This window comes from Manihot esculenta, chromosome 17 (assembly GCF_001659605.2).
Source record: "Manihot esculenta cultivar AM560-2 chromosome 17, M.esculenta_v8, whole genome shotgun sequence".
NCBI classification, from domain to species: Eukaryota; Viridiplantae; Streptophyta; class Magnoliopsida; order Malpighiales; family Euphorbiaceae; genus Manihot; species Manihot esculenta.
The window spans coordinates 32,404,319-32,430,318 of record NC_035177.2 but is presented as its reverse complement, the minus strand read 5'-3'; the positions used below and the strand labels follow the sequence as shown (position 1 = coordinate 32,430,318).

At 36.0% G+C, this 26,000-nt stretch overlaps 1 protein-coding gene and 2 pseudogenes across 1 annotated transcript; 2 read left to right on the top strand and 1 right to left on the bottom strand.

Annotated features, from left to right (window-relative positions):
• Positions 1–3,744: 3,744 nt before the first annotated feature.
• On the bottom strand, positions 3,745–7,600 carry LOC110604963 (annotated as a pseudogene).
• A 1,224-nt stretch (positions 7,601–8,824) lies between these two features.
• Positions 8,825–18,975, top strand: LOC110604481. The gene is made up of 14 exons (XM_021742658.2): positions 8,825–9,101; positions 9,261–9,405; positions 9,514–9,581; positions 9,716–9,769; positions 9,875–9,958; positions 10,057–10,142; positions 10,418–10,498; positions 13,315–13,445; positions 13,801–13,842; positions 16,186–16,262; positions 16,334–16,424; positions 16,520–16,601; positions 18,026–18,098; positions 18,537–18,975. The coding sequence occupies exons 1-14, from the start codon at positions 9,013–9,015 to the stop codon at positions 18,703–18,705; spliced, it is 1,272 nt and encodes a 423-aa protein (XP_021598350.1). The 5' UTR covers positions 8,825–9,012; the 3' UTR covers positions 18,706–18,975.
• A 479-nt stretch (positions 18,976–19,454) lies between these two features.
• Positions 19,455–24,184, top strand: LOC110605482 (annotated as a pseudogene).
• Positions 24,185–26,000: the final 1,816 nt, after the last annotated feature.

Genomic DNA, 26,000 nt, shown 5'->3' with positions numbered 1-26,000 from the left:
TTCCACCCGAATTTGAGTTCTTAGATTTGACTGTCTGGACGTCAGTTTAGGGTTGGACTGGGTTTTTCTACTCGTGGTGCTATCTTGGTCTGCAGAGACGAGGTAGTCAAGTTCAGAGGACAGGATGGGTCGGAGGTAGTCTGTTGAGAGAACGCAGTAGGGATGCCTAGAGGTTTGATGTCAGCCTGTCAGGTTCGTAGGGTACGTAGGAGGGGTTGTCAGAGAGTTCTTAGTTGTTTTCCCAGGCGAGTTGTCCGGTTTACCATCTGACAGGGAGTTAGAGTTTGGTATAGGAGTGGTGTCTGGACGCAGAACCATTTCTGTCCTTCCCTATAGGATGGCGCCTGCGTAGAGAGAGGTAGTAGTGAGAGTAGAGGCGAGACTTGGTAGTCAGGGGTTTTTATCCGACCTAGTACTTCACCCTGGATTGTTCTAGTGTGGTTGTGGAAAAAGAAGGATGGATCCTCGAGACTTTGTAACGACTGTAAGCAGTTGACCAAGGTCACTACCAAGAGCAGGTGTTCCCATGCAGGATGGATGATCTATTGGGACAGATGGTAGGAGCTGGTTGTTTTCCAAGATAGATCTGAAATCCGGGCTCTACCTATGAGAGTCAGAGTTAGTTTTGGGTTAGCAGTGAGAAGAAGCCAGTTAGTGAAGATGAAGAGAAGAGTTAGGATCTGAGAAGCGCAGCGAAACCAGTGGAGCTCAGGAGTAGGTTGGGTACTGCTAAGGTGTTTCTTTCGATAAGGGTAATTCTTTATGGAACAAATCCATTTGGATTTCCATGTTCCTATGTTATGGAAGCTCGTGTCAGATCCAAGTGAGGTTCTTAAAGGACTAGAGGTGGAGATCTCAAGGGATCTCACCTATGTTGAGCAGTTAGTGCGGATCATGGACACATAAGTCAAGAATTGAGGAGCAAGGGAATCCTGATGGTGAAAAGTTTTGGAAATCACCACTGGTTGATGGTGAGTGTTTGGGAGACCCGGGAGTTTTTGCTCCGGCAGTGCCTGTGTCTCTCTTTCAGGAGAGAGATTTTTAGGTTTTGCTTGCTGGTTTGCTTGCTTGTTTATGTATGATTGATGCTATGTTTTGAGATGCATGTTTGTTTGTGGAACATTCGGGGACGAATGTTCTTAAGGGGGGAAGAATGTAATACCTGGCTAGATTCCGGCATCGGAATCCCTACCTTCCAGCGGAATCTCCGTTGGAATCTGGAATTTTGAAGATGCCAAAGGCTTCTAGAGGGGTAAAATGTGTTTTCTAAAATGTTTTACTGATTTCATGGTTTTAAATGAAAAAGAATTGAGTTTTTAAAAGAAAAGACCAAGGAGGCGTTTGCCGGGTTCGGCCGCCGAAAGTGAAGTTCGGCCGCCGAACATGGAAAGGCTTCGGGAGCGCCTTTGGCCTCCGGAAGTCTTGTTTGAACGAGCCAAGGTTCGGCCGCCGAAAGTCAAGTTCGGCCGCCGAACATGCATGAGTTTAGGGGGCACGTTAGGCTGCCGAAGGTCTTTGACCAGGCCACCTATAAAAGGGCCCTCAGATCGGAACTGGGCGAGTTTTCTCCCCATTCTCGAGCTCAGGTGAGTTTTTGTCCTCCCTTGGCCGTTTTCACGTTTTCCTTCATCTCCTCCATGTGTTCATGAGCTCCATGGTTGTTTTGAAGAGTTTTCAAGCTTGGATCAAGGTTTGGAGAGCTTGAAGACTTTAAGAGTTTGGGTTCTCCACACCTCAAGCTTTGGGTCGCACCAACCCTCGATCTTCAAGAGGTAAGTGTAGATCTTTGCTTTCCTAGTGTCTTTTGAAGTTTTATGAAGGTTTTAATGGTAGAGTGTGGGTAGATATGCATGTTTAGGTTTATGTGGGTTTTATGCCCAATGTATGTTATATAATGCTCATGTATGTTTATATGATGTTATGTTGAATGTTTAAGCTAGGTTATGCATGAGGGAGAGTGTATGCATGAGTGGGAAAGAGCAAGTGAGATTATGGGTTGTTTTGATGGTTTTGGCCTATGTGGGTCATAAGCTATCTATGTATGTTTTGATGTTGTTTTTGGAGTTTAATAAAGCTATTAAGCTCCTTTGTGCATGGTTAAGGGTTTATGCATGTTTTGGTTAAGCTGGGTGCTTGTTTTGGGGTGTTTGAAAGGTTTGGGAGGCTTGAATGCATGAGAAGCTGAGTTCTGCCCTTCTGGGAAGAACTCAGGTTCGGCTGCCGAAAGTGGCTTCGGCCGCCGAACCTGTCTTTGGATGCATGGTTTGGCCGCCTAACCTTGCCCCCGAAAGTTGAGTTTTGGCTTGAAAGCAGACTTTCGGCCGCCGAAGGGAGGATTCGGCCGCCGAAAGTGCCTGACTTTCGTCTCTGGAGTGGGACTTTCGGCCGCCGAAGGTGCCGCCGAAAGTGCCCGAGTTTCGTCTCTGGAGGGAGGGTTCGGCCGCCGAAAGTGCCGCCGAAAGTGCCCTGTCCAGCCTTTTCAAGGTTGTTTTCTATGCATGTTTATGTGATGTTCTAGGGGGTTTTTGGGCAGTTGCTTATGAGTTGTTAGAGTGTGTTTGGCACCTCATTCGAGTCCACCTGTGTAGGATCGGACCCTAGGGATCGAGGAGGCCATCAGTTTTAGCAGTTGCAGAGTCAGTCCAGCGTCTGCCAGAGGTGAGTAGAACTAACTATGCATGTTTTAAATTAATGTTTAAAGGTAATGATTGTATGAGCATAATACACGAATCATGAATGCCATATGATACTAGGTTGCTTTACATTAGAGACACGAATATGTTGCATTGCATTATTTATTGTCAGTGGGGATTGGACCAAGGTGACATCAATAGCCCACGACCTGTCATGGCAGTGAAAGTCCTGTGTGAGTTCCTTCGGGAATCGGGCGCCGACAGAGGGAGTTTTGAGGTCATGTCTAATCCGAGATGTGAAATGTTTGTGCTGTGACACATATCATGAAAGCATGAAATGAATGAATGAACCGTTTTATGATTTCTACTCACTGGGCTCTAGTAGCTCATCCCATTTCCCTTAACCCCAGTTTTGCAGGACCAGAGCTAGGTTAAGCCAGAGTAAGTCAGAGTAAGCTATGGGGAAAGAAGAGTGAAGCATGGTTTGCTGTGTTTTGATGTAATAGTATAGTTTAGTGTATGTATAGGAAGAAGCATGTATATGGTAAGTAGCTGGATATAAAGAGATGTATGTCTGTATGCTTGTTTACTTGAGTAGCATAGTAGTGGACATGATGTATATAAAGGATACGATATGATAATGTATGGAAAGTTAGAGGATTAGAAGTATAGTATGTCATGTGCTGTTTAGAGTTGTGCTTGACTCTAGAGTTGGTTGATCCCTTGGCTTACATGATTTTAAGAAAATGTTTTGATGTTAAAAAGGTTAAAGGTTTTAATGATGTGAAATGTTTTAATGTTATGAGATTTGAATGGCCCGTGAGGGAAGAAAGGGTTTCAATCCCTTGACCCAAAGCGGATATGGTTTTAAAGCAAGCTTGATGACCCATCTAGTATGAGGTTCTATGTTTTCATGCATAGGTCAAGCTGAGGTAAGGAGAGCAAGTTTAAGGGTTTTTCTGAGACACAAGCTTAATTTTCAAGAAAAGTTTGATCATGTATGGGATTATACCAGAGGTTTGGCATGTCTAGTGGCTTGCTACGGGTCCCGGCGGCCTTAAGCCGATCTGGATCCTAGCGCCGGTGGCGGTCCGGAGATGCGGGCTGTTACAGGAAGTGACAGGAAACTTGGAACACTTCTGAATATAAAGAGAAGTGTGACAAGTTTTTTGCCAATAGGAGCAGTGAGGCTTGAAGGGCAGGATCTGGCATTTCTAGGCACACTTGCGGATCAGTTTTACAATATACCCACCAGCAGAGGATGATATTAATAATCCCTTTAATATATTTTGTTATAAATATTTTATTGCGATGCTAATTGTTATCCTTTTTATACTTGGTAACAGAGAGAGAGACTAGGAAGAGAACCACATCCTCATGAGCTTTTCAAGGCCACACATAAGAGAAAGGGGACAGAGGAGTTTGTTGATGCTAGGTCAAAAGTTATTTATGTAAGTTGATAATAAATGTAGTTATAAAGAATTTTGATGTACTTAAATCGTATTAGTAATAAATTATTTAAAATTTATAATGCAGGATAAATACATACAACTAAAGGAGGCAGCAACACAGCAACAGGAGAGAAGCAATGAGCCGACACCCATAAAAGAGGCACGACTTTACTACGAGGCAGTTGGCGGGCAGAAAAAGAGTCGAGTTTATGGACTAGGGTCCCAGGCTTTTGCATATTTTCATGAATCATCTCATTATTCCGCTTCATACATGTTTGCACCCCGAGTGGATCCTCCTACTATTAAAGCAATGAACATGATGCAGAATAAAATTAATCGGCTAGAGATAGAGAATGGTCGACTTAACACAGTGGTGGAGGAGTTGCATGCGTTTATGCATAGAATGATGGCACAACAGGATGTTGGGATATCCACTCAGACATCTGCTCCTCCAGCACCTCCAGCTCTGTCTCCACAGCAGCAGCATGATGATGCTCCTGTCATTGGTGATCATCATACAGATAGTGATGATGATACAGATGATGAGCTTGCTAGTTTAGTTTAGTATGTATTTTTTGTTCTGACCAGTTAGTAATTTTATTTTTAATTTATAATTGTTGTACAAAATTAGTATATGTAATATAATTATGAAATCTTTAAGTTTTAAATATATTTTAATAATTAATTTGGTTTTTTACATATATAGTTGAATAATGTACAGGATGATGATAGATGTATATGAATGTACAGGGTGGGGGTACAGGTACAGGGTGTATTTGATAATGTTTGAAAATATAGGGATAATTTTATAATTATATGATTTACGAACGAATTACCAACGGAATTTCCATTGATATTACAAACGAATACAATGTCCGTTGTAAAGGAAAACAATACCAATTTATATTCACTAACGGATTATTAACGTAAATTCCATTAGTAATAATAACGAACCTTGCAGTCCGTTAGCGAAACATATGTAAAAAATTTATTCCAATACTAAAGGATATGGTATCCGTTAGTGACACCAACGGATAAATCCGTTGGTGATCCGTTAGTGACACTAACGGAATGAAAATCCGTTGGTGAATAATTTACCAACGAGATTTTTTACAACGTAATTAATCCGTTACAGATCCGTTAGTAAAATATTATCATTCTTTACTAAGAGAAATTTTCGTTAGTATTTTAAAAAATTGTTATATATATAAGTTATTTTCTCTAAATAAAGAAAGTCCAAGCGTCTAGTTGTCAAATCAAACTACAAAACTAAAGGAATAGTGTAACAATGGAAGAGAGATGTACCTTCCCATAGCATCATAGGTGCCTGCAAGATTGCTGTAAACCCCTAATGTATAAGGATGACAAGGTCCATATTCCTTCTCCAAAATGCTTCTTTTCTCCACTCCCTTGAAATTTCAAGACAGCACTTTTGAATGTATTGTAAGAATCACCATAGTTCCCCATCATGTAGTACATGACTCCCATCTGTGCTTCAATTCCTGCAATTGTGCTTTGTTGTCCAGAAGAATTGCCATATATCTTCAAAGCTTTTTTAAGCAACTTCAATGCTTGATCAAACTCGTTCACGGCTTGGTAGATTGCTGCAATATCAATCAACCCACTTGCTATCTCTTCTGCAGCGATTCCAGGATTGTGTTTTTCGTAGATTCTGAGTGCATTTTCACAGAAAGTTTTAGAGTCTCTGAATTTTCCAATCCTGTTGTATAAATCAGCTAAACGTACGAAAACTGAAGCAACTGTTGGATGATTCTCTCCTTTTTTTGATTTGAACACTGTGAGCCCTTTCTGATAAGAGAAAATGGCCTCATGGTATCGTGCCAATGCTGCAATCAATTGAAGCTACGTCTATGTCATGCCCATTTGCTGCCATGGACATGCTTGCTAAAACGTAATGCTCAAGAGCAGTTTCGTATTCTCCTTTTGCTTCAGATATAAGTCCCATAAGCCTCCTATCTGCTTCTTCTTCAAGCGATGCAGGACCTCCTTTCTCCCTGTGGATGTCAAGTGACACCTGACAAAGTTTCTCAGCTTCATCGAATTGCAGTGCTTGAACATGACCCTCGGCTACGTACCTGCATGTCTCCCCAACTCGAGGATCTGTGTCTCCAAGGACTTGTCTTTGGATTTCTAGACCAGCTGTATAACATAGAATTGAATTCTCAGTCTGGCCTAGCATTGCATATGTATCATCCAGTTGCATGCATCCAGCAAATTTAGCCAGTGCATGATTTTGGCCATCTATTACTGGGATCTCAATAGATCGCTCAAGGACAGGAATTGCATCATTGTATCGGCCTAAGCTGCAGTAAATCGCTGCCAAAACATGCAAGGACATGACAAGATCTAAATTTGGTTTTCGATTTGCACAAACCTCAAATGATTTTGTTGCTCGAAGAGCAAATTCAAGAGTCATTTGTGGGTTTTCGCCTGAAGAAATCATGTACTTCGTCTGTTGGAGTAAGAAAGGTCCAAGATCAGCGTTATCTAAGCCTGTCTCCGGAGGATCTGCAGTTTCACTCTGAAATTTTGACGCAATAGCACCGAAATTGTGCTTCATGTGAAAACTTGCATTTGGCCTTCTCATATTCTTGTCAAACCTCCTATCAAGTGAAGGCTTCTGATGGGGAGATCTGCTCTTAGGATTAGATTTTGCAGACGCCTCCATATCTGACTGCAACCGGAAAAGTTGTTTCTTGAGACTTGCAGCTCGGATTCTGTTCTTGTTTGCAGAACTTTGATCAATATCACCATTAGTAGCTTTCTTGGGAGTGAAGACATCAACACCACCTTCTTTATTTTCCGTCACTTCTTTTGTTATTACCTCCACTTCTCCGATATCTCCGACAAGGTGGGAGTTCTGAATCAATCCTCGATTCCTCACCATAAGACAAGAAACTAGTCCGGGATGGCAAAGGATCAGAGCTCTGCATTTCACAGACATTGTGATACAACTGTTCGATTGATGTGTCAATCAGCCCATCAATAGATAGATCAATGGAGTCACTGCGGGGACTATGTGGACTCAGTGTGCTTCTTGGAGACCTTTGATGGCTAAAGCTTCCTTTATAAGGCGAGAATTCTCCATCAGCATCATCTTCTATTCTGTCTCTACTTATTGCATCCATGGCTACAAGTCCGGGCATTTTCTCTGTGCCAAAAAATGAAAAATTATATAGAATGCATAGAAATCCAGTGTAAGAAGCAAAAAACTTAAGTTTTCATTCATAATTCAACTTTCCGAAATTCATAACAAATACCCAGAAGAGAAGTGACTCAAGAACTAGAGAAAAACTAAAAAATCATCCAAAAAAATTACTAGATTGGATAAATGAGTCATTCCTTATTGTTCTATTAAAGAAAAAGAAAGTCCAAACTTTTGTTTTATTGATGTGGGTGTTATATGCAGATACAAAGAGAGAGATGTTGCTAAGTTCTGCTATATATATGAACAAGAGAATGAAGAAGGTGGCGTCTGGAGACAATGGTAGGGGCAAAATGGGGTTAAAGAAAATACAAAATACAGCTAGATGTGTATATATAATACATGCATGTACATAAATATTGTGAAGGTGTTGGGTTGCAGAGAAGTGGAATGTTGAAGCAATGGCAGAAGACGACTTCCCTCCCACCTTATATTCTGATGGTCCAACCTCCCCCTCTGCCTGGTAGTTAGGACTTAGTACCCAATGTTTTAGGCGGTAGTAGGTTTTCGTTTATTTTTAATTTTTTTAGTGGATTAAACGTATTTTTTTTAATATAGATGAGATGACGTGTGGAGAGTTAGAACCTGTATTTACTAAGTAATGATATATTTTTAACTACGGTAATTAAAAATACTTAATAATGAATAGAAATCAAGATTATAAAAATAACCATGGAGAAATTTATACTGAGTTATTTGGTTTGATATATTTTAGACCACATCAAATTTGAATGGAATATACCTAGTTGGCTAGCATTTATATATATATTCAATTTATTTTTTTAATCTTTGAGTGACATACTTTATAGAAGAAATTTTAGGATTATGCTGGTTCCTCCAGATAATATCATATTATCTCAAGAATTAATATCCAGAAATTATTAATTTTATTAATTCAGATTCATATAAAGTTATGATAAGGAATAGGGAGATAAGAGAGAGAAGGGAAAGATGCAAGGAGATTGGGTGTTAAAAAAAAAAAAAATTGAAGAGGTTTTCACTGTCAACGTGGCAGTGAAAGACTAAGAGGCAGTAAAATCACTTTTTTGTGAAGTCAAACCCTTATTCTACAAATAAATTTCTTACACCCTTCTCCAATTATTTATTTATTTTTTCCAAACACTCCATCAATAATCCTATGAAGATTAGTGATTTAATGGGCATTTGGTGGAGTTTATAAGTTGGTCAAACAAGATTAGTTTATAAATTTTAAAAATTAATTCGTTTATTTGTAGTAAAGTATAAATAATTTATAAGTGTACAAAAATAAGTCGATCTCCTAATTTTTTATTTTGATATTTATAAAATATTTTTATTAAAAATTTAAAATTATAATATATACCTTCGATTGATAAAAAATAATTTACACTCTTTTTAATTATGTTCATAATAGATGTGCTTGTAATTAATTTTTAATTAATTAAATTAAAAAGGTCTAATAATAATTCTCTCATTATTATTATTATTATTAATATTGTACTTGTGTATTTTAATCTTCAAAAATTGAGAAAACGGGACTTCATACGAATGACACGTCACTGAAAAGTGGACACCGTCATCAACCTGAAAGAGATATGCGCGGGCGAGGTTTCAGAAGTTTTTGGTTGCAGTCGGAATTTCCTATTCCGATTCATTATATTTTGCTCCTTCTTCACTCACTCTCTCGATTCTCATTTCGCACTAGCAAAAAAACCCTAGAAAAATGGGCAACATTATGAACAAGGAGCCACCGCCGCCTATGGTGCTCGTTCCGCCTCTCTTCGATTTTCCTCCCCTCGCTGCTCGCACCAGGTTTCCATTAGTTTACTGTGCTTTCTCGTTTCTCCTACTGGTTTGCTGCTTTAATAATGCATTGAGCTTTGTCGTTTATGAAACATCTTTTTGTTTTCTGCTCTTGGTGTGGCTGTTATTTTTTGCTTTACTGATACTTGTGAGTCTGAGGTGATGTAGGATGTTGGAATCATCATATAACTTGTTATTTGGGAAGCTTGCTTTGAAATGCCTCTTTGAGGATTATTTTGAAGAAGCTAGGCATTTTACTACCAGAATTATGTTGAAGCCAATTGATGATCCTCATGTCGATTTGATTGCTACAGTATCCATCAAAATTATTGTTATCTTTCTCTCTCTGTCTCTCTCGTCTTTAGTTTCATTGTGGTTTGATTTCTATGAAGCAGTGTCTCTTTTTCCTTAACTTGATTAGGTTTCAGGTCCATTAGATCATAAGCCCGAGGAGAAAATTACTGGAAATGCATTATTTCGGTGGCAAAGGTTTTGCAGAATTAACTTAATACTAATCATCAGTTGCCTCTGTTGTGCGGTATGCCAGTTAATTGGCGGCAATGGAATTAATAAACGATTTTCTGATCTTTTTGTTGTTCTTTTTTTTTTTTTTATGTAATCAGTGATGTGGACGACCCTCATACATTCATGGACCTTTTTGTGTCAAACTCTGATCCGTAAGCCAATTAATTTCTTTTATCTTATAATTTTCCCCAAATTTGTGGCATTTATCTGTGAAAATTTTGTTTGTCTTGATGGTGATTTGCTTCTTCTAACTTCAGGATTTTGCAAATGCGCTCTTGTGCTTACTACCCTAGATATGGTTTGGGAGCATTTGGTATTTTTCCACTCCTGTTGAGAAAAAGGTAATATTACTACCACTAGTGCACCCTCGCATGGGTCCTTGAGTTGCTTGTTACATTATCTTAATCATGTTTCTCTGAAAAGTCTGTTACTCTTACAGGATAGCTTCTGAAGATTATGGTGTCATGGGACTGAGGTATGGCTTAGGAAATTTATCATTTGGAGCCACACTTATGCCTTTTGCTGGTATGTGACATATATATCACACCTATAGTTGCCAATTCTTTCAGTTATAGTTTACTGTGCTGCATGGTCTGAATGTCTCTTGATTAGTTGCCAGGAGTACCTATTGAAACTGGCTTCGTAGGATTCCTTGCATTACTAGAAAATTGAATCACCTATGATTCCCCCCTGCTTTCCAAGTGAAACATGATTGGACCAATTCTTATCTTGCCATTTTCATATTTTCATTACATTCATTTTTTGATCAAATTTTTGACACTGTTACTATTTCTTTTCAGTGAAAGATGAGTTGCCTAAGAGTGCATGGCTTGTAAGCAAGTTCGGAAGACTGACTGTTGGAGTGCAGTATGAGCCACAAAGTAAGTATGCACACGTTAGATTCATTTGACACATTCTCCAGCTACTTAAATAGAGTTTATCTGATTTTTATGTGTCAGAATCTTATTCACTGTGTTGCTTCTTCAACCTAGAAATAAGTTGTTTGTTGTCTCTCTCTGCAGCTGTGCATTTTGAATTCTTTCCTTTTTGTGCTTTTCTTCCTAGATATACTTTTGCTTGAGATTCTTTGCTAGAACGAGTTGACACTTGACATCTATCCTCTGAATGTATTTGTATGCTATTTCATTTTCCAGATATGTTTTCCATGTATCTATGAGGCATGAACGGATGCATGTTTCCAGTTCTTGTTTGTTTCCAGTAGTGTTACATTCACATTGAAGGTTTGCATATAGTAGCTATGAATTGAGAGATAAGGGAGAAGAAACAGGTGTCCTGCAGGCAGCAGATTCAAAACGAAGTATCCATCATTGAGTATCTAAATGAATCTTTTACATTTCCTTGATACTAGCTTATTGATGATCAATCATTCAGAAATGTTTTTGTGGGCCTGATGCCATGGTGGCATGGGGAGTTTGAGACTTATTCTACTTTCACTGAAAAGTTTTCATTTAAACTTTAAAGTGACAATGAATTATCACTTAGCATAGTGACACATGTACCATGAAGATAGTTAGGTGAAGCATCCTTTATCCAGCATCAAGTATATAAATGAACCTTTTAGGTTTTCTTGATAGCTAGCTTTACTGACAATCAATCACTTAGAAATGTTTTTATGGACATGGAGGCGTAGGTGTTTGAGTAATATTCTACTTCCACTGAAAATTTCAGTAAAAGACTAGCTTCCATTTATCAGGATGTTTCACCTAATATCTTCATGTTGCATGTGTTACTATACGAAGCGATAATTCATTGTCAGACACCTCGACTTTAATCGCAATCTAATAAGCACCTAAATTTTAAAAAAGTATTACTTTTAAACACAATTTTGCCAAATCCATGGTTTTAAAGTTATGTTTAAAAGTAATTTTTCAAATTGAAGGTTAAATCTTTGGTTTTAAAGTTATGTTTAAAAGTAATTTTTTAAAAAATTTTTAGGTATTTAAAATATTTTTTTCAAAAGTTTAGATGTTTATGTCAGCAGACTCTTGCTAATATACAAGAGATTCACACATAATGAAAGAAAAATATTGCAATATAAGATCAGGTCAAAGCCACTAAACATGGCAGTTGAGAAATTCTTATTTTTCTTGTAACATGATTGAGTTACTGCCAAGGTTGTGGATTGAATTTGCCATGTTCTCCACTTATTTTTTCTATGTTCCCCGTTTAAGTAGTGGTCTTTCCTAATTCCTTAGTCGTAGGTGTTCCTCCATGTCGAGTTCATGATTTTCAGCTTTTTTGTTTGTAGAAAGAGGTTATTTCTTCCCTTTAGTATTTATGTTCAGTAAATCAATAAAGGAGACATGTTGAAAATTGCCAAAAGTTGTTGATTTTCAAGTTCTCTCTTAATGAGCTTGTACAACCTTAATCCTAGGTCGAAAAAAGAAAATCCGATTCCACCCGCATCCATTAACTTTATTTTTTCCGCTCAGTTGTCCTATAACCAAATCCTATTCTAGGGACCATAACAACAGAGCTTAGGGTCATAGGGGATTCAATCCAACAACAACTCGATAGAATTTTAGCCTTGTTTCTTGAAGAATAGGTTGCCAACAAATCCCGACAAGAGGAACTCAATGCAAAATTAGAGAATCTCACAAGAGCTATTGCTAGTGTCAAACAGTCTACATCCATCTCAGATGGCAGTATCCAAAGTTGAGCTTTAAAATCAAAAGGATTAGCCAATTCAGCTTGTGCAGGATTTGATTTTTCCAATAGTGATCCTATGGTCTCTAAATTTATTAAATTGGATTTTCCACATTTTAATGGGCAAGAAGATCTTCTGGGTTGGTTAACTCGTTGTGAGCATTTTTTCCACCATCAACAAACGGAGAACGAGAACGAGAACGATGAGAAGTTGAAACAATAATTCCCTGCTCTCGTACTTGAGGACAAGCACGTCAACATGGGTAATGGGGGAAAATAATGTTAGTAGACCCTTACTAATATACAAGAGATTCGCACATAAAAAAAGAAAAATATTGAAATGCAAGATCAGGTCAAAGCCACTAAACATGGCAGTTGAGAAATTCTTGTTTTTCTTGCAACATGATTGAGTTGCTGCCAAAGTTGTGAATTGAGTCTGCTATGTTCTCCACTTAGTTGTTTTTTTCATGTTCCTCACTTAAGTATTGGTCTTTTCTAATTCCTTTTAATTGTAGGAGGGTGTTCCTCCATGTTGAGTTCATGATTTTCTGCTTTCTTATTTGTAAGAAGAGATTATCTATTTCCTTTAGTATTTAAGTTTAGCAAATTAATAAAGGAGACATGTTGTTAGCAAATTAATAAAGGAGACATGTTGAAAATTGCCAAAAGTTATTAAGTACTAAAATTCAAGAGATTTTCAAGTTTTCTCTTAATGAGCTTGTACAACCTTCATCATAGGTCGAAGAAGGAAAACCCAATTTCACCTTCATCTATTAACTCTATTTTTACCGCTCAATTGTCCCATAACCAGATCCTATTCTAGGGACCATAACAGTTTAAAAATAAATGTTTTTTAAAGTTTAGGTGTTTATTAGGTCAGAATTAAAGTTGATGTGTCTAATAGGCAAAAATGCTAAAATATAAGTGTGCAAGTATACATTTGGCTTTAAAAAAAATTGTTAAATCGGGAAATAATGAAATATTACTGAAAACTGATATTTATTTTTCTGCTTGCTGCTGCATCTATTAGATGGAAGCAAAGATGCCGTTAAATATAAGAATTTAATGAATTGGAGTGCTGCAATTGGCTATGGAGTGGGATCAGGGAGCCCCCTGAGTCCTTCTTTCAATTTTTGCCTTGAACTTGCAAAAAATTCTCAGGTTAGTTTAGTGGGGTTGGACTTATTTTATTTTTCTACAGAAGTATTTTGTTTCTTTCATCTTTTTCTTTCCCCAATATCTACATTTTCTCTTCAAACTTTCTTTCATGGAATTTTTATATTGTAGGAAAGGTCTGTCACAGACGGCACCAATTTTTATTTTTCTATTTGACATTATACGAGCAATTTAATGATTTCATCACTGTCATCACTAGGTTCCAGATTTCAGCTGTCAATTGAGAAAGCCAATGCATCTGTTACAATTTGCAATGAAGGGATTCATTGCTTGCGAATTTCAACAGTTGAACCTATATAATGCACTTATTTGACGCTCCCATTTTCTTTTTTATTTGTAGTTCATTGCCTCATTTTACCAACACGCAGTGGTTCAAAGACGGGTATGCTTCTCTCTATTGCTTTTGTCACATTTATGGTCATTGGTTTCCATTTGATTATGCTTATTTATCCTTTGTTCTCAAATTATCTATTCGCAGTGTCTGTCTTAGTCTTGTGGGACTTTGGGTTGAATGCTTATTTGCTGTCATATCATTAATCAGTTTCTGGCTTTTCATGTACTAGATTTAGTTTACATGTTAATTTTGGTAGCTTGAATTGATTTTTTTTAGATGCATTTGAACACATTATTTGCAGAGTAATGATTTCATGTGGGTGGGTTAACATGACAGCATTGAACCCAAACCTTCAGTTTATGCTGATAAATCAAAACTTGGAGGACTAGTTAATTCATCTCTACCTGTTTAACCTAGATATGTGAATATGCATATTTTACAGATGGATAATATTAGTGATTAATCATGAAGCTTAGGAAATACATGACATGAGTATTCAAACTTGTAGTTACACTATGGAAGTGGAACAAAGATAAATGCACAGAAACAAAATGATGGGTTGGATAGGGGATGAGTGCATGTATGAAGGTGGAAATAGCACCGATTGAGGAAAATTGGAGAGATGAAAGATTGAGATGCTCTATAAATGTGCATTATATATTAGCAATTGCACCAGTATGGATGGTTGGACTTATTGAACTTGCAAGAAAAGAAGTGAGAAGTAGGGGTGAGCAATTGGTTGGTTCGGTTCCCATCTAAACTGAAATCGAAAAACGGAATTACATATCTTTGAGAACTGAACCAAAACTGAATATCAGAACTAGTCGAACCAAATCGAATTGAGATAAATCGGTTCAATTTGATCGCTCAAAATCAATTACATGAATATGAATCAACAGACAACCATTTTCCATCCAAATACCAAATCCAAACAAGAACTTTTCCATTCAAAACACCAAACGCAAATCGAAAGTACTCGGCCAATGTCTTGATCTAGAAATCTAAACCTTAAAGAAAAACTAAAAATTTCAATCCAAACAACAAGAATCAACAAACCCAAAAATAATATAAATCTAAAAATAGTATATAGCCACATAAACCATAAACAACAAAAAGCAAAAACAAGTAACAATCAAACAATGAAAAAATACAGGCAAGAAACTTGGACATAACTTCAACAATGTGTTCCTTGCCAAACCAAACATCGAGATGCAAACACCACTGGATCATGTTCCACGGTGAGAGTGGGCATCTACGATGTTCATTGCTGCTCAGTGACAGGCACATCGAGAGGCAAACCTTGCTCACTGCTCGCTGAGATGTGGATGGACCCACTTGCCATTCGTGAGATGTAGGCTTAAGAGAGATGCTAGTGGTGGGTTAAGTGAGATTGGCGTGAGTGAGAGGGCCCGTGGTGGGCTGACTTCCGAGTGAGAGATGAGAGGGATTTTTTTTTTTTTTTTTTTTGGGGGGGGGGGGGGGGCTGAGTGAGAGAGAGCGACAAAGGGCTGAGGGGTTGAGTGAGGGCTGAAATGTTAAGACGGTGAAGCCTTAGGGTTTGAGTTAAGGATGTATTTATATCCTTGGTTCGGTTTGGGTTTCTCATTAATTTTGGTTATTTAACTGAACCAAACTGGAAATACTTGAAATCAATACCTGAACCAAACTGAATAGATAACCAAACCCAACCAAAAGGTTTGGTTTGTTTTTCTGTTTTTAACCAAACGCTGCTCAGCCTAGTTAGAAGTGATCTAGGATGACATAGGTTGAAGGAGTTAAAAAGGATTCTGACACGATCCTGCTGAAGATGTAGCTTTAAAATGAGATGGTGTTAAGGAAAAATGATTCATACAGTCAGCTTCAAGTACTTTAGGATTAGGGCTTAGTCAAGTTGAGTTGTCATAAATGATCCTGTATTGCAGATTCTGTATTTTAGCTATTAAGTTGTAAGTCAAACTCATTCTTATATCTTATGTTTTCTTCTTACAGATTGAAATGCTTAGTTTTCTGCTTAGTCATGCTTGAAATTTTGCATGTAGTGGTCAGTAATCCACTCCTAAATCTTATGTTGGTTGGTTATCAATGTAGAAGATAGAGACTAGTGCAATTTTCTGAGTCTACAGCAGTGAAAATGTTGAATGATTCCTTAAAGAACAATGTATATCTAATGCTATCAATCAGCTTATTAAATTGACATTGAAGTCTTAATTAAAAGTTGGTATTATTATTGGCTTTTTATTTACAAAGGTCAAGCTCTACCAAAATTTGGATGTTTCTTTATTTCATTTGGGATTCTGGTTTGGATATAAAAGTACTCTCCAAATTCTGGTTGCCAATGAGGAATAGCTTTTCCTGAATCATGACAAGCTTTGAACTGCTTAAACTATACAGGTCAAGAATCCATTCGAAGAAAATGAAATAGTTGGAATTACAAATTATATCGACTTTGGGTTTGAACTGCAGACGAGGTATTCAAAGTGAGAATTTAATATATTACTGAAAACATTGTATCTGATTTTAATATGATCATATTTTAAAGGGTTGATGATTTCCAAACATCAAAGGATATCCCAGAATCTACCTTTCAAATAGCTGCATCCTGGCAAGCCAATAAAAATTTCTTACTGAAGGTAGCACTACTGATGCAATATCATGATTAAAGTTACAAATTACATCATTCTTCTAGTTATCATACTTGGTGTATATTTCTATCCTATTCTTGTAGGGAAAGCTGGGACCTTTGAGCTCATCATTGACGTTAGCATTCAAATCATGGTGGAAACCATCATTTACTTTCAATATTTCAGGTGCATTTTTTTTTTTGAAATTCTTCTCCTATGATTAGATTTTGACGCAACATTTTTTAATTTTAAATTTAGGTTATTTGGAGGACTTCATTGCTAAAGTATCCTTTATGTGGTGTGGTTTAAAAAGTTTTTTGTAATTTTCTAACACGTCTGGGTTCCAAATCGAGTTAGGTAATGTGTAATGAATAGTGCAGCTGTCATTTGAGTGTCTGCTCTGCCTGATAGACTGATTAAGGAGGGTTGCAGAACAAATTTTTTGTAATTTGCACCAGTGGGTATGCATGTGTTAAGTGGAGCTTTCAGTGGCATATGACACTCGCAGTCTCTGGTCATTATAGAGCATGTCATTATAGAGCAAGATAAACTTTGTAGAGGATATGGCCTCTAAAATGAGAAGTGCAATTCACCCAAGGAAGACATAGGGGCATGGGTCCGCAACTGGGTAAAGGGTGATGAATTATTTAATTTTTGTTTGGTATTTTATTGCAGGAGAGCTTGCAAGGTGATTATTGAACTATATTTTGGATTATTTGAAAGTTAATGCGAGTAAAAATCTAGGAGGTCACTTAGGGGTTGTAATTGGATAGCTTTAAGAAGCAAAGTAGACAAGAAAGATTGAGGTTTTAGGAGCTGTTTGAGTGGAGGCCAGGCAATGAACACTGAACAGGAGTTTCTTAGGCATGAAATCAGTGGTTCTGCAGGCATCAGGCCTTGGATTGAGCAGCAATCACAAGATTTTTATTGACTGAAAAAACTGAGTAACAAGCAGTACAATTGTTACTATTTCAACTTGAAGTAAAGCCTAAGCTTTCATCTCATTTGACCTCCTAAATTAGTCTAATCCCCTATTGTGGACTTCCAAAGAGTTATCCTAAACCAATAAGTTTTGGAAAAAAAAAAAAAAGAAAAGACTCCTAAAAGCATTCAGACAACTTCTCAGAAAACCTTAAAATTACAAAATTACCCAGCTTCCTGAAAAGGATACAATTCTGCAGTTTCCTGCTTAAATAATGTTAAATGAGATTAATAAGGCTTTGTTAAGTTCCCTACTATGCTTCTCATTCTGGCGTGTACCAATCTTGCCAAAAAGGTACTTTGGCATTAGAACCAGCCTTGGCATGCTTTTAGCGAGTTATACTAGCTTTGTGCTCCATCAGTTTTGCATCCACGCTTTAATCGGAAGACTTAGGTTATGAGAAATATGCTAAATATTGAGAGTAGTGATGCGACAATGTAGGCATGTTTGATCTACATATGATCATCTATTGAAAACTTTTGAAGAGAATATTAATGACAAGTGCTGATCCATTTTATGCTTTTTGAGTGTAGTTCCTCACTAACATTGGTTTGTCCTTGTAGATGTGGACTGTTTATAATATATCTTTTAATGTAGTCAATTTGATCGTCCCATTATCATTCTGCAGCTACAAGAGATCGCATTATTGGAAAGACAGCATATGGATTTGGCATCCGCATAGAGAATCTTAGAGAAGCCAGGTATTTGTTTTTTTTTTTTTTGTCCCCTAGGTGTTAAAATGGGTGATAATTCTTACCGAGCTTCCGGATGTGTTCAAGTTTGTTGTTTCAAATTATCATATGTTCTTAATTTCTGAATAACTGGATGTTAACGAGTTAATCATACAAATAGTTATTTGACTACTATTTAATTTCATTTTATCATACAACGATTTCTTATAATTAGGATCATCAATGTACATGTTATTTCAATTCAGGCTACGTCCAGATTTTGAAGAAGTCTCACTGGAATGCTGTTGTGAATCATGCAGCATTGATTTACATATTTAGTTTTGATTGCTTGTATACACTTAGGATGTATACCAATTTGGAACAAAATTTTAAGTTTTATGATCTAAAATTTTGCCAGTTACATGACTAATATGATATTAAGAGACGAGGTGTCCTGTATGAATGCAGTTATCAAAGAGCTGATCCAAATTTCGTGATGTTGACACCAAGCAAGGAACACCTGGCAGAGGGCATCCTTTGGAAAAGTGGAACGCGGCCAATGCTACAATCAGATGTAAATGCAGGAAATTTTGATAATTTGCCCAGGGAATTAAGACCGCTGGGAAGGATGTTGTAAATTTTCCCTTTTCCTTTCTTTTTCATTGTTCCCTTGAAGTAGATGAGCGTTTGCTGCGTTCCAATAGTTGATGTTTCATTTTATCTTGTAACAAGGAGAGCGTGTTGTAATCTACAAAAAATTTTGCAGGAATATTGAGTAGGTCTCTAATGATTGAAGAGATGGTGAACGTTGGTAGTAGGTTTATGATAGGTTTTGGATGTTTCTATAATCAACATTTTTAGATCATGAGGTTTACAAATAAAACAATTTAATTCAGTTGCTTTTTAATTAATTTTGATGTTTGTAATAAATAAAAACTCAATTTTACTTTATTTAAAGATGTCTTATTTTAAAAGAAACAGAAATTATATATAATTATATAATAATAATTAAAAAAATTACTGTAAATAGTTAAATTTTCAGTTTTAAAATTTCTATAAAGTTTAAAATGTCTCTAATAGGAAATTGAAGACAATTAATAATTTTTTTATATTATAAAAATTAAATATTAAAATTAATGAAGACGATTAATTATTAAATATAATTTGTTATGTGTTTTTTAAAATAAAAAATAACTAATAATCATATAGGTTAGATAGTAAATTTCTCGAATAATTGTATGTAAATATTGTATGGTGTTATTAATAAATTATGTAATTGGTACTTCCATGAGAGCCAGATAATTGGTAGTTGCATTGTATAAAGTTACTTCTTGGGCTGAATAGGTGCTCGACACTTGTAGTACAAGTATAAATATAACAATATTTCTCCAACGAAAAACGAACACATACATATGGCTAGAGCCTAAAGCCGGAGACTCGATACCCTCTTCCTCTGAGAAAGAAATGGCTGCTGCTTCTTCACTCATTTCCACGTTCTTCCACTATTCCTCTCCACTTTCTCGATTGCCAAACAGAAAATCACCACTCACTCTCTCTAAACTTAAATTTAAATGCCTATCTTTCCAGGGAACCCAAAACCATAACAATTCTCGCATCTTCTGTTTCCTGAATCAAATCCTCCAGTTTGACTCTCTAACCCCACACAACCTCTTATTTACCAAATCCTCTTCTTCAGCTTTAGACTCGCTGCTTCTCCTCTTCACCTCACTTGCCTTATCAGTCTCTCTATTCGTCACCGATGTAGAACCGGCCTCTGCTTTCGTCGTTACTACGCCTCGTAAATTGCAGAGCGATGAGCTTGCTACCGTTCGCCTCTTTCAGGAGAACACTCCCTCCGTTGTCTACATCACCAATCTCGCTGTCAAGTATTTCCATTTTACTCTTGTTGATATTGTTACCTTTACATGTCCGATTATTTATTTATTTATCCATTTATATTTTTAATGTAGGCAGGATGCCTTCACTTTGGATGTGTTTGAGGTGCCGCAGGGGTCAGGTTCAGGGTTCGTGTGGGACAAACAAGGTCACATCGTCACCAATTATCATGTTATTCGCGGTGCTTCTGATCTCAAGTTAGTAAAATTTTTTTATCTACTTATTGCATAAGAAAGCAGTATTAGTTACTAGCTCTGCGGTTCTATTATAGATGTTGCTTCGAATTCTGCTTTCTTTCTTTGCTAATACTTAAAATATGTAGAGTATGGAAAGTTATTTGATCTTGAGCTTATATTGGAACTTCTGCTACTACATTCCTTGAATGTGGATGCCACTATAGGATTTGAAGCTGCATCGAGCCAGTTTGAACTTTTTGCATTAATTGATTTTTTAATAATTTTAAGGATTACTTTCATTAACTCAGCTAGGCTAAACAAATGAGTCAGCCTTTGGGAGGTCACTGACTATTCCATCTTCTGTTAGACTGTTAATGATGATATTATTTTGAAGTTTCATAACTGAATCCTATTACAGTTGTATAATACACGCACAAAAAAAAATTTACAAACAAAAAATTTGATAAAGGGAAGAGTATATATTACAAGGAAAGCTTCCTGTAGATAATAAATGATAATAAGTTATATAGTTAATATAAATAAAAGCGAGTACAATACTGAACCAGTTAGGTTTGACTCAGTGGTATTATAGTCATCTCTAAGGATGTGATCGTTTTCGAAACCCCAGTCAAGGGCCGGTGAATCAAAGTGAAGACAATATTGACAAGACTAGGTTCTCTAATCTAATGGATATCTGGCTCAGGGCACTCCCATGGCTTTGAGATCCCAAAAGTTTCCATGACATAGAAGCAAGGATGAAAAATTTTGCATGTATTCCTTTCCTCCAGAATCTTGTGCATTTAATTAGTAGGTTTTTGTCTGCAGATTCCGGTTGAACTCGATGCTTGCTAGAAAGAACAATAAGTTTGTTGCCTAATACTGTTATGGAAAATGGCCTAGAGCAATGTTATGAGGTGCATTACTATGCCAACATATACACCATACATGAGGATTAATGGCCTAATTAATCCTCCTTGCTTGTCATAAATTACTTTTTTTTTAATTCCAAATGAAAACCACAGGCCAAACTGAAGCCCTTATTATCTAACACCTTATTGTTCACATTTAAATTGGTGCTAGTTTGTGTGCAGGGTCACTTTGGCTGACCAGTCAACTTTTGATGCATGAGTTGTTGGATTTGACCAAGACAAGGACGTTGCTGTATTACGAGTTGATGCCCCCAAAGACAAACTTAGACCGATACCTATTGGTGTTTCTGCTGACTTGCTTGTTGGTCAGAAAGTATTTGCCATAGGCAACCCTGTGAGTTTGATATACACTTTCCTTTTTCTTTCCCATTTCCTGTCTCAAGACTATATCTGCTAACAGTGTAAAACATAAAATTACAAAATGACATAAAATTTTGGTTAGCAATGTGATGACTGTTTTTGTTGATCTCTCTTCTTTCCCATTTCCTGGTATGTCGCACAAGACTATTAACCATCAATATATACTAACACTAATCAACATAGAATTGCTAAAATCACATGAAATTTTGGGAATTAGAAAAATAACATGAAATTTTGGTTGACAATGTGATGGCCCTTTCAATTGATCTTCTAGAAAATGCTTGTGTCCTTGTTTAAAAGGTGAATGTGAATCTGTTATTTGTACTTATTGCAAATTAGGATGTCTGTTCAATGTCAGAGCAAAGGCTTTGTAACCATTAGTTCTCAATTTTATCTCGGCATAGTTGTTATACGGTATTTATTTCTTGTATATGGAGCGTGATGCATTTTTATCATTTCCAAATTTATCTTAATTTATATTTTGATTTCCTGGGCTAATGTTATGCCTTTCGCAGTTTGGACTCGATCACACTCTAACAACTGGTGTCATCAGGTATAAGAATTTTGTAAAGTTTTCCTTTATTTGTCTACATAATCTTCTTATGGGCTTTGTTCACAAGCCCATCTTACAAGAATACTTGTGGAATTGGCTGCAGTGATCTTGTTTTCCCATTATTTGTTTCTTTGGAGCTGTGCAGAAATGTTTTTGAAATAGCATGTGATTAATGTTAATCATGAAGTGGATACATCAGAAGTTATTCAATTATTGTGACATTGAGTGATAAAGGCCGTAATCCCAGTTATGACTAGGTTCTGCTCAAGAATTCGGAGTAGGAAGCCTTTAGAATTATTCTTGTGAAGGGCTTCTTTTCAAGACTTGAGCATGCATTCATCTAATTGTGTGCCTGGGACCTTTCACCAAAGCAGTGTTAGCTCTTAGCATGCCATTTAACTGATAAAATAAAAAAAATAAATAAATGATAAGCAGATACTCTAAAAATATGAAGCCATTTTCCACATTGATATTTGCAATTTTTATATTTATCTTCATGTACATGATAAAGTGTCTCTCGTTCTTCCCCTGCACCTTCTCAAGTGGGCTTCGTAGAGAAATCAGTTCTGCTGCTACCGGTCGTCCTATTCAGGATGTTATACAGACAGATGCTGCCATTAATCCAGGCAATAGTGGAGGGCCACTTCTCGATAGTTCAGGAAGCCTTATTGGGATAAATACGGCTATATACTCTCCCTCTGGTGCATCCTCTGGCGTTGGATTTTCAATTCCAGTTGATACTGTGAGTTAGCAGTAGTACTTACCCTGCAGTTCCTTTTCACAATAAGCATCAGATACAGACATCACAATATAAGCAAAAACAGAGAAATTGCTCTTGTATACAGAAACAAACTTCCTCATTCATGCTTGTAATAATTTGTTTTCTTCATTTGTTCAAAACCAGGTAAGTGGTATTGTTGAACAGTTGGTGAAGTTTGGAAAAGTTACGAGACCTATTTTAGGTATTAAGTTTGCACCTGATCAATCTGTGGAGCAGCTAGGAGTAAGTGGGGTGCTTGTCTTAGATGCTCCTTTAGACGGCCCAGCTGGCAAAGCAGTAGGCTCTATTACTTATTTTGAACATCTTTATTCAATATTGAGTCCAAGATTCTGTTTACTGGGTAAACATTATTAGTATTGACATTCTTTATGATTCAGGTTTTCTACTTATAAAGCATGAATCTCTATTCTACAGGGTTTGCGACCCACCAAACGTGATTCCTATGGTAGACTTATTTTGGGTGATATCATAACTTCTGTAAATGGAAAAAAGGTTACAAATGGCAGTGACTTGTACAGAATTCTTGACCAATGTAAAGTAGGCGATCAGGTATAGTGTTAATTTACTTTCATTTTTCTGATTTTTCCTTTGCCTTGAACTTATCATATTTTTTTTATTATTTACAATATGGAAGGAGGGAACGAAAGGATAGCCATGTTTTTGCATTCTGGTTTAGTACTTTCAAAGGTGCCAATGTGCAATATTAATCAAATGCCTTTTGTTATTGTTTGTGAGGTAGAATGGACCACAAACATTTGATTTTCTTGACCATTTGTCTGAACAAATTATTTAGCAGGCCTCGGGCAACAACAAAATTCCTAGTTTCCTGTTGATAAAAAGTTGGCCCATTTAATGTGGGTGGAAGTAGTGAACAGTACTTTCTGTATGGATTACCATTATCAGCAAGGATAACCTTCACAAAACAGCTTCCTTTTTTTCCTTCTTCTTTTTGTGTGTTTTTAAAACTCTAGCGTCCATACACTCATACGATATGTGAACTCATCAAGGAATTTTCTGATTTCCCTGGATGATGCCATCATCAGCATCTTGTACTCATAACTTTGTTTGCCTACAATAGAATGCTTGGACCCGTTGAAGTATTCATGTGATAAACAATTCCTTGAAAGCCAGTTTAAATAGTGAATTATTTTGACACTCAGGTGATCGTGGAGGTGTTGCGTGGGGATCACAAGGAGAAGATTCCAGTAATACTTGAACCAAAGCCTGATGCGTCCTGAAAGGTATGGCCTGTAGAAATAGTTGGGTACATATACAAGGGAATGCCCTTTTTTGGTGTATTGAATGTACATATATCAACTGCTGAATTGTATCTATAGCAATTATTACATTGATAAAGAAAAAGCTGCCTGAATTTAATCTCAATGTCCTTAGAAAATGTGCCCTTGGTCTATTGAAAGGCAGCAACCTTCTGAAAGTTTAATTCTGGAAATTGAAGCATTGACACCTGATGTAGATGAAATATCGAATGAAATTATGCTCGGCCACAACATAACGGTGGATGATTGTTGAGTAGGCTATTTTGATGGAGCTCTAGGCATAATTTACTAATCAAACTTTCCTTATTTTTGAGAATTAGGTTTTTGTTTGAGTCCCTCTCCTCCCTTCTTCCCAACTCTAAACAAACCAGCAATATTGTGATTGCTATAGCTGCTCTAGGCTCTAACTCCTAGCAATAATGACAATATAATTACTTGGCAAAACTTATTCATCACATACATGCGCACCTTGTGCATATTGACAATCATCTGTCAAATAAATACACTTGATTAGATGGTTACATTGGGGAAATTCTTGCCCACACCAGGTCCATCTGCAGTGTAAAATGAGAGTGGATTGCATGGAACCATGCATATAAGTCCATATAGATCCGGTCTAGATAAGTTTTTCCGTTATATTAACTGGGGCATGTGTTTTTTCAACCGGTGTGAATTGGTTTTTAGATGATGAAATGTTTTTTATTTGTCAGTCTAAAGATATCGTGATACATTAAAACTTACCTAAAAGTTTATGGAGTCAATATTTATTGTTTTGTTTGTATATAATTGATGCAGGAGAAATTATTGTTTGGTTGAGTGTTGTTCTCCAGGAAACTTTCCCTGCAGAGGCTGTAAAAATTCAAAGTTGCTGGAAAAGTTGATTATCTAATAGAGTAGAGTAAATGAATGAAAAGGCGACATAAGTGTTGCCATGTTACCAGATTTGATATTAAGAAGTGGTGTACGACTTCCAATCCATTCAATTGAGTGGGCTAACAAATACTTCCATTCGCAATCGCATCCCCTTGTGCTATATTGAACCACATCTAGTTGTATATCTATATAATCTATCTATATAAAAATTAAGAAAAATTAGTATTTAATACATTTAATGTTATTGACATTTTAAAAAATTTATTAATTAGTCATAATTTTAACTATTCTCTATAGTTGTTTAAAAAATTTATTAGTTAATCTCTTAAATTTCTAAAAGATTTTATATTTTTAATTTTTTTGTTATATTCAACGGTTAAAATTAATAAAAAATTAATTAATAAATTTTTTAAAATATTAAATATATTTTAATTTATTTTTTAAAATAGAGAAATCAATTAATAAATTTTGTTCTAGATTAATTAGTTAATTTTTTTAAATATTATAAAATTGAAATAAATTGACATGATATTATCAAATGTTTATTCTTTTATTTTGTTAACTGGCATCTACGCTCATGGGTTCTCTACCTTTTTCCATTATTTATATCCAGTATATATAATATCAATTAATATTTATATATTAAATACAATTGATTAATAATAATACAAAAACTAATATACAGATTTCACTAAACTATGATGTAGTAAAGATATCTCTATTCAATTTTTCATTCAAATTACCATTAGTTTTACAAAAATACTAATATAGCTTTTACTATATTTTGAATTTGAAACAAATAAGTTGATGAGATTAACCAAATAGTATATTTATTTAAATTTTATATCTAAAACATAAACATATTTTATAGGATATATATAGTGTAATGCTATAATTTAAAATTATATATAGTAATAAATAGTGTATTACTCTAATTAGGTATAATACTATCTTCATCCCCTAATAATTGTCGTACTAGAGAATTTTTTTTTTATTCTAAATTATCTATTATTTTAAAATTTTCAAGATAGTATTAATTGTTATTTTTTCATATATATTTTTATTAATTTTTATATAATTAATATTA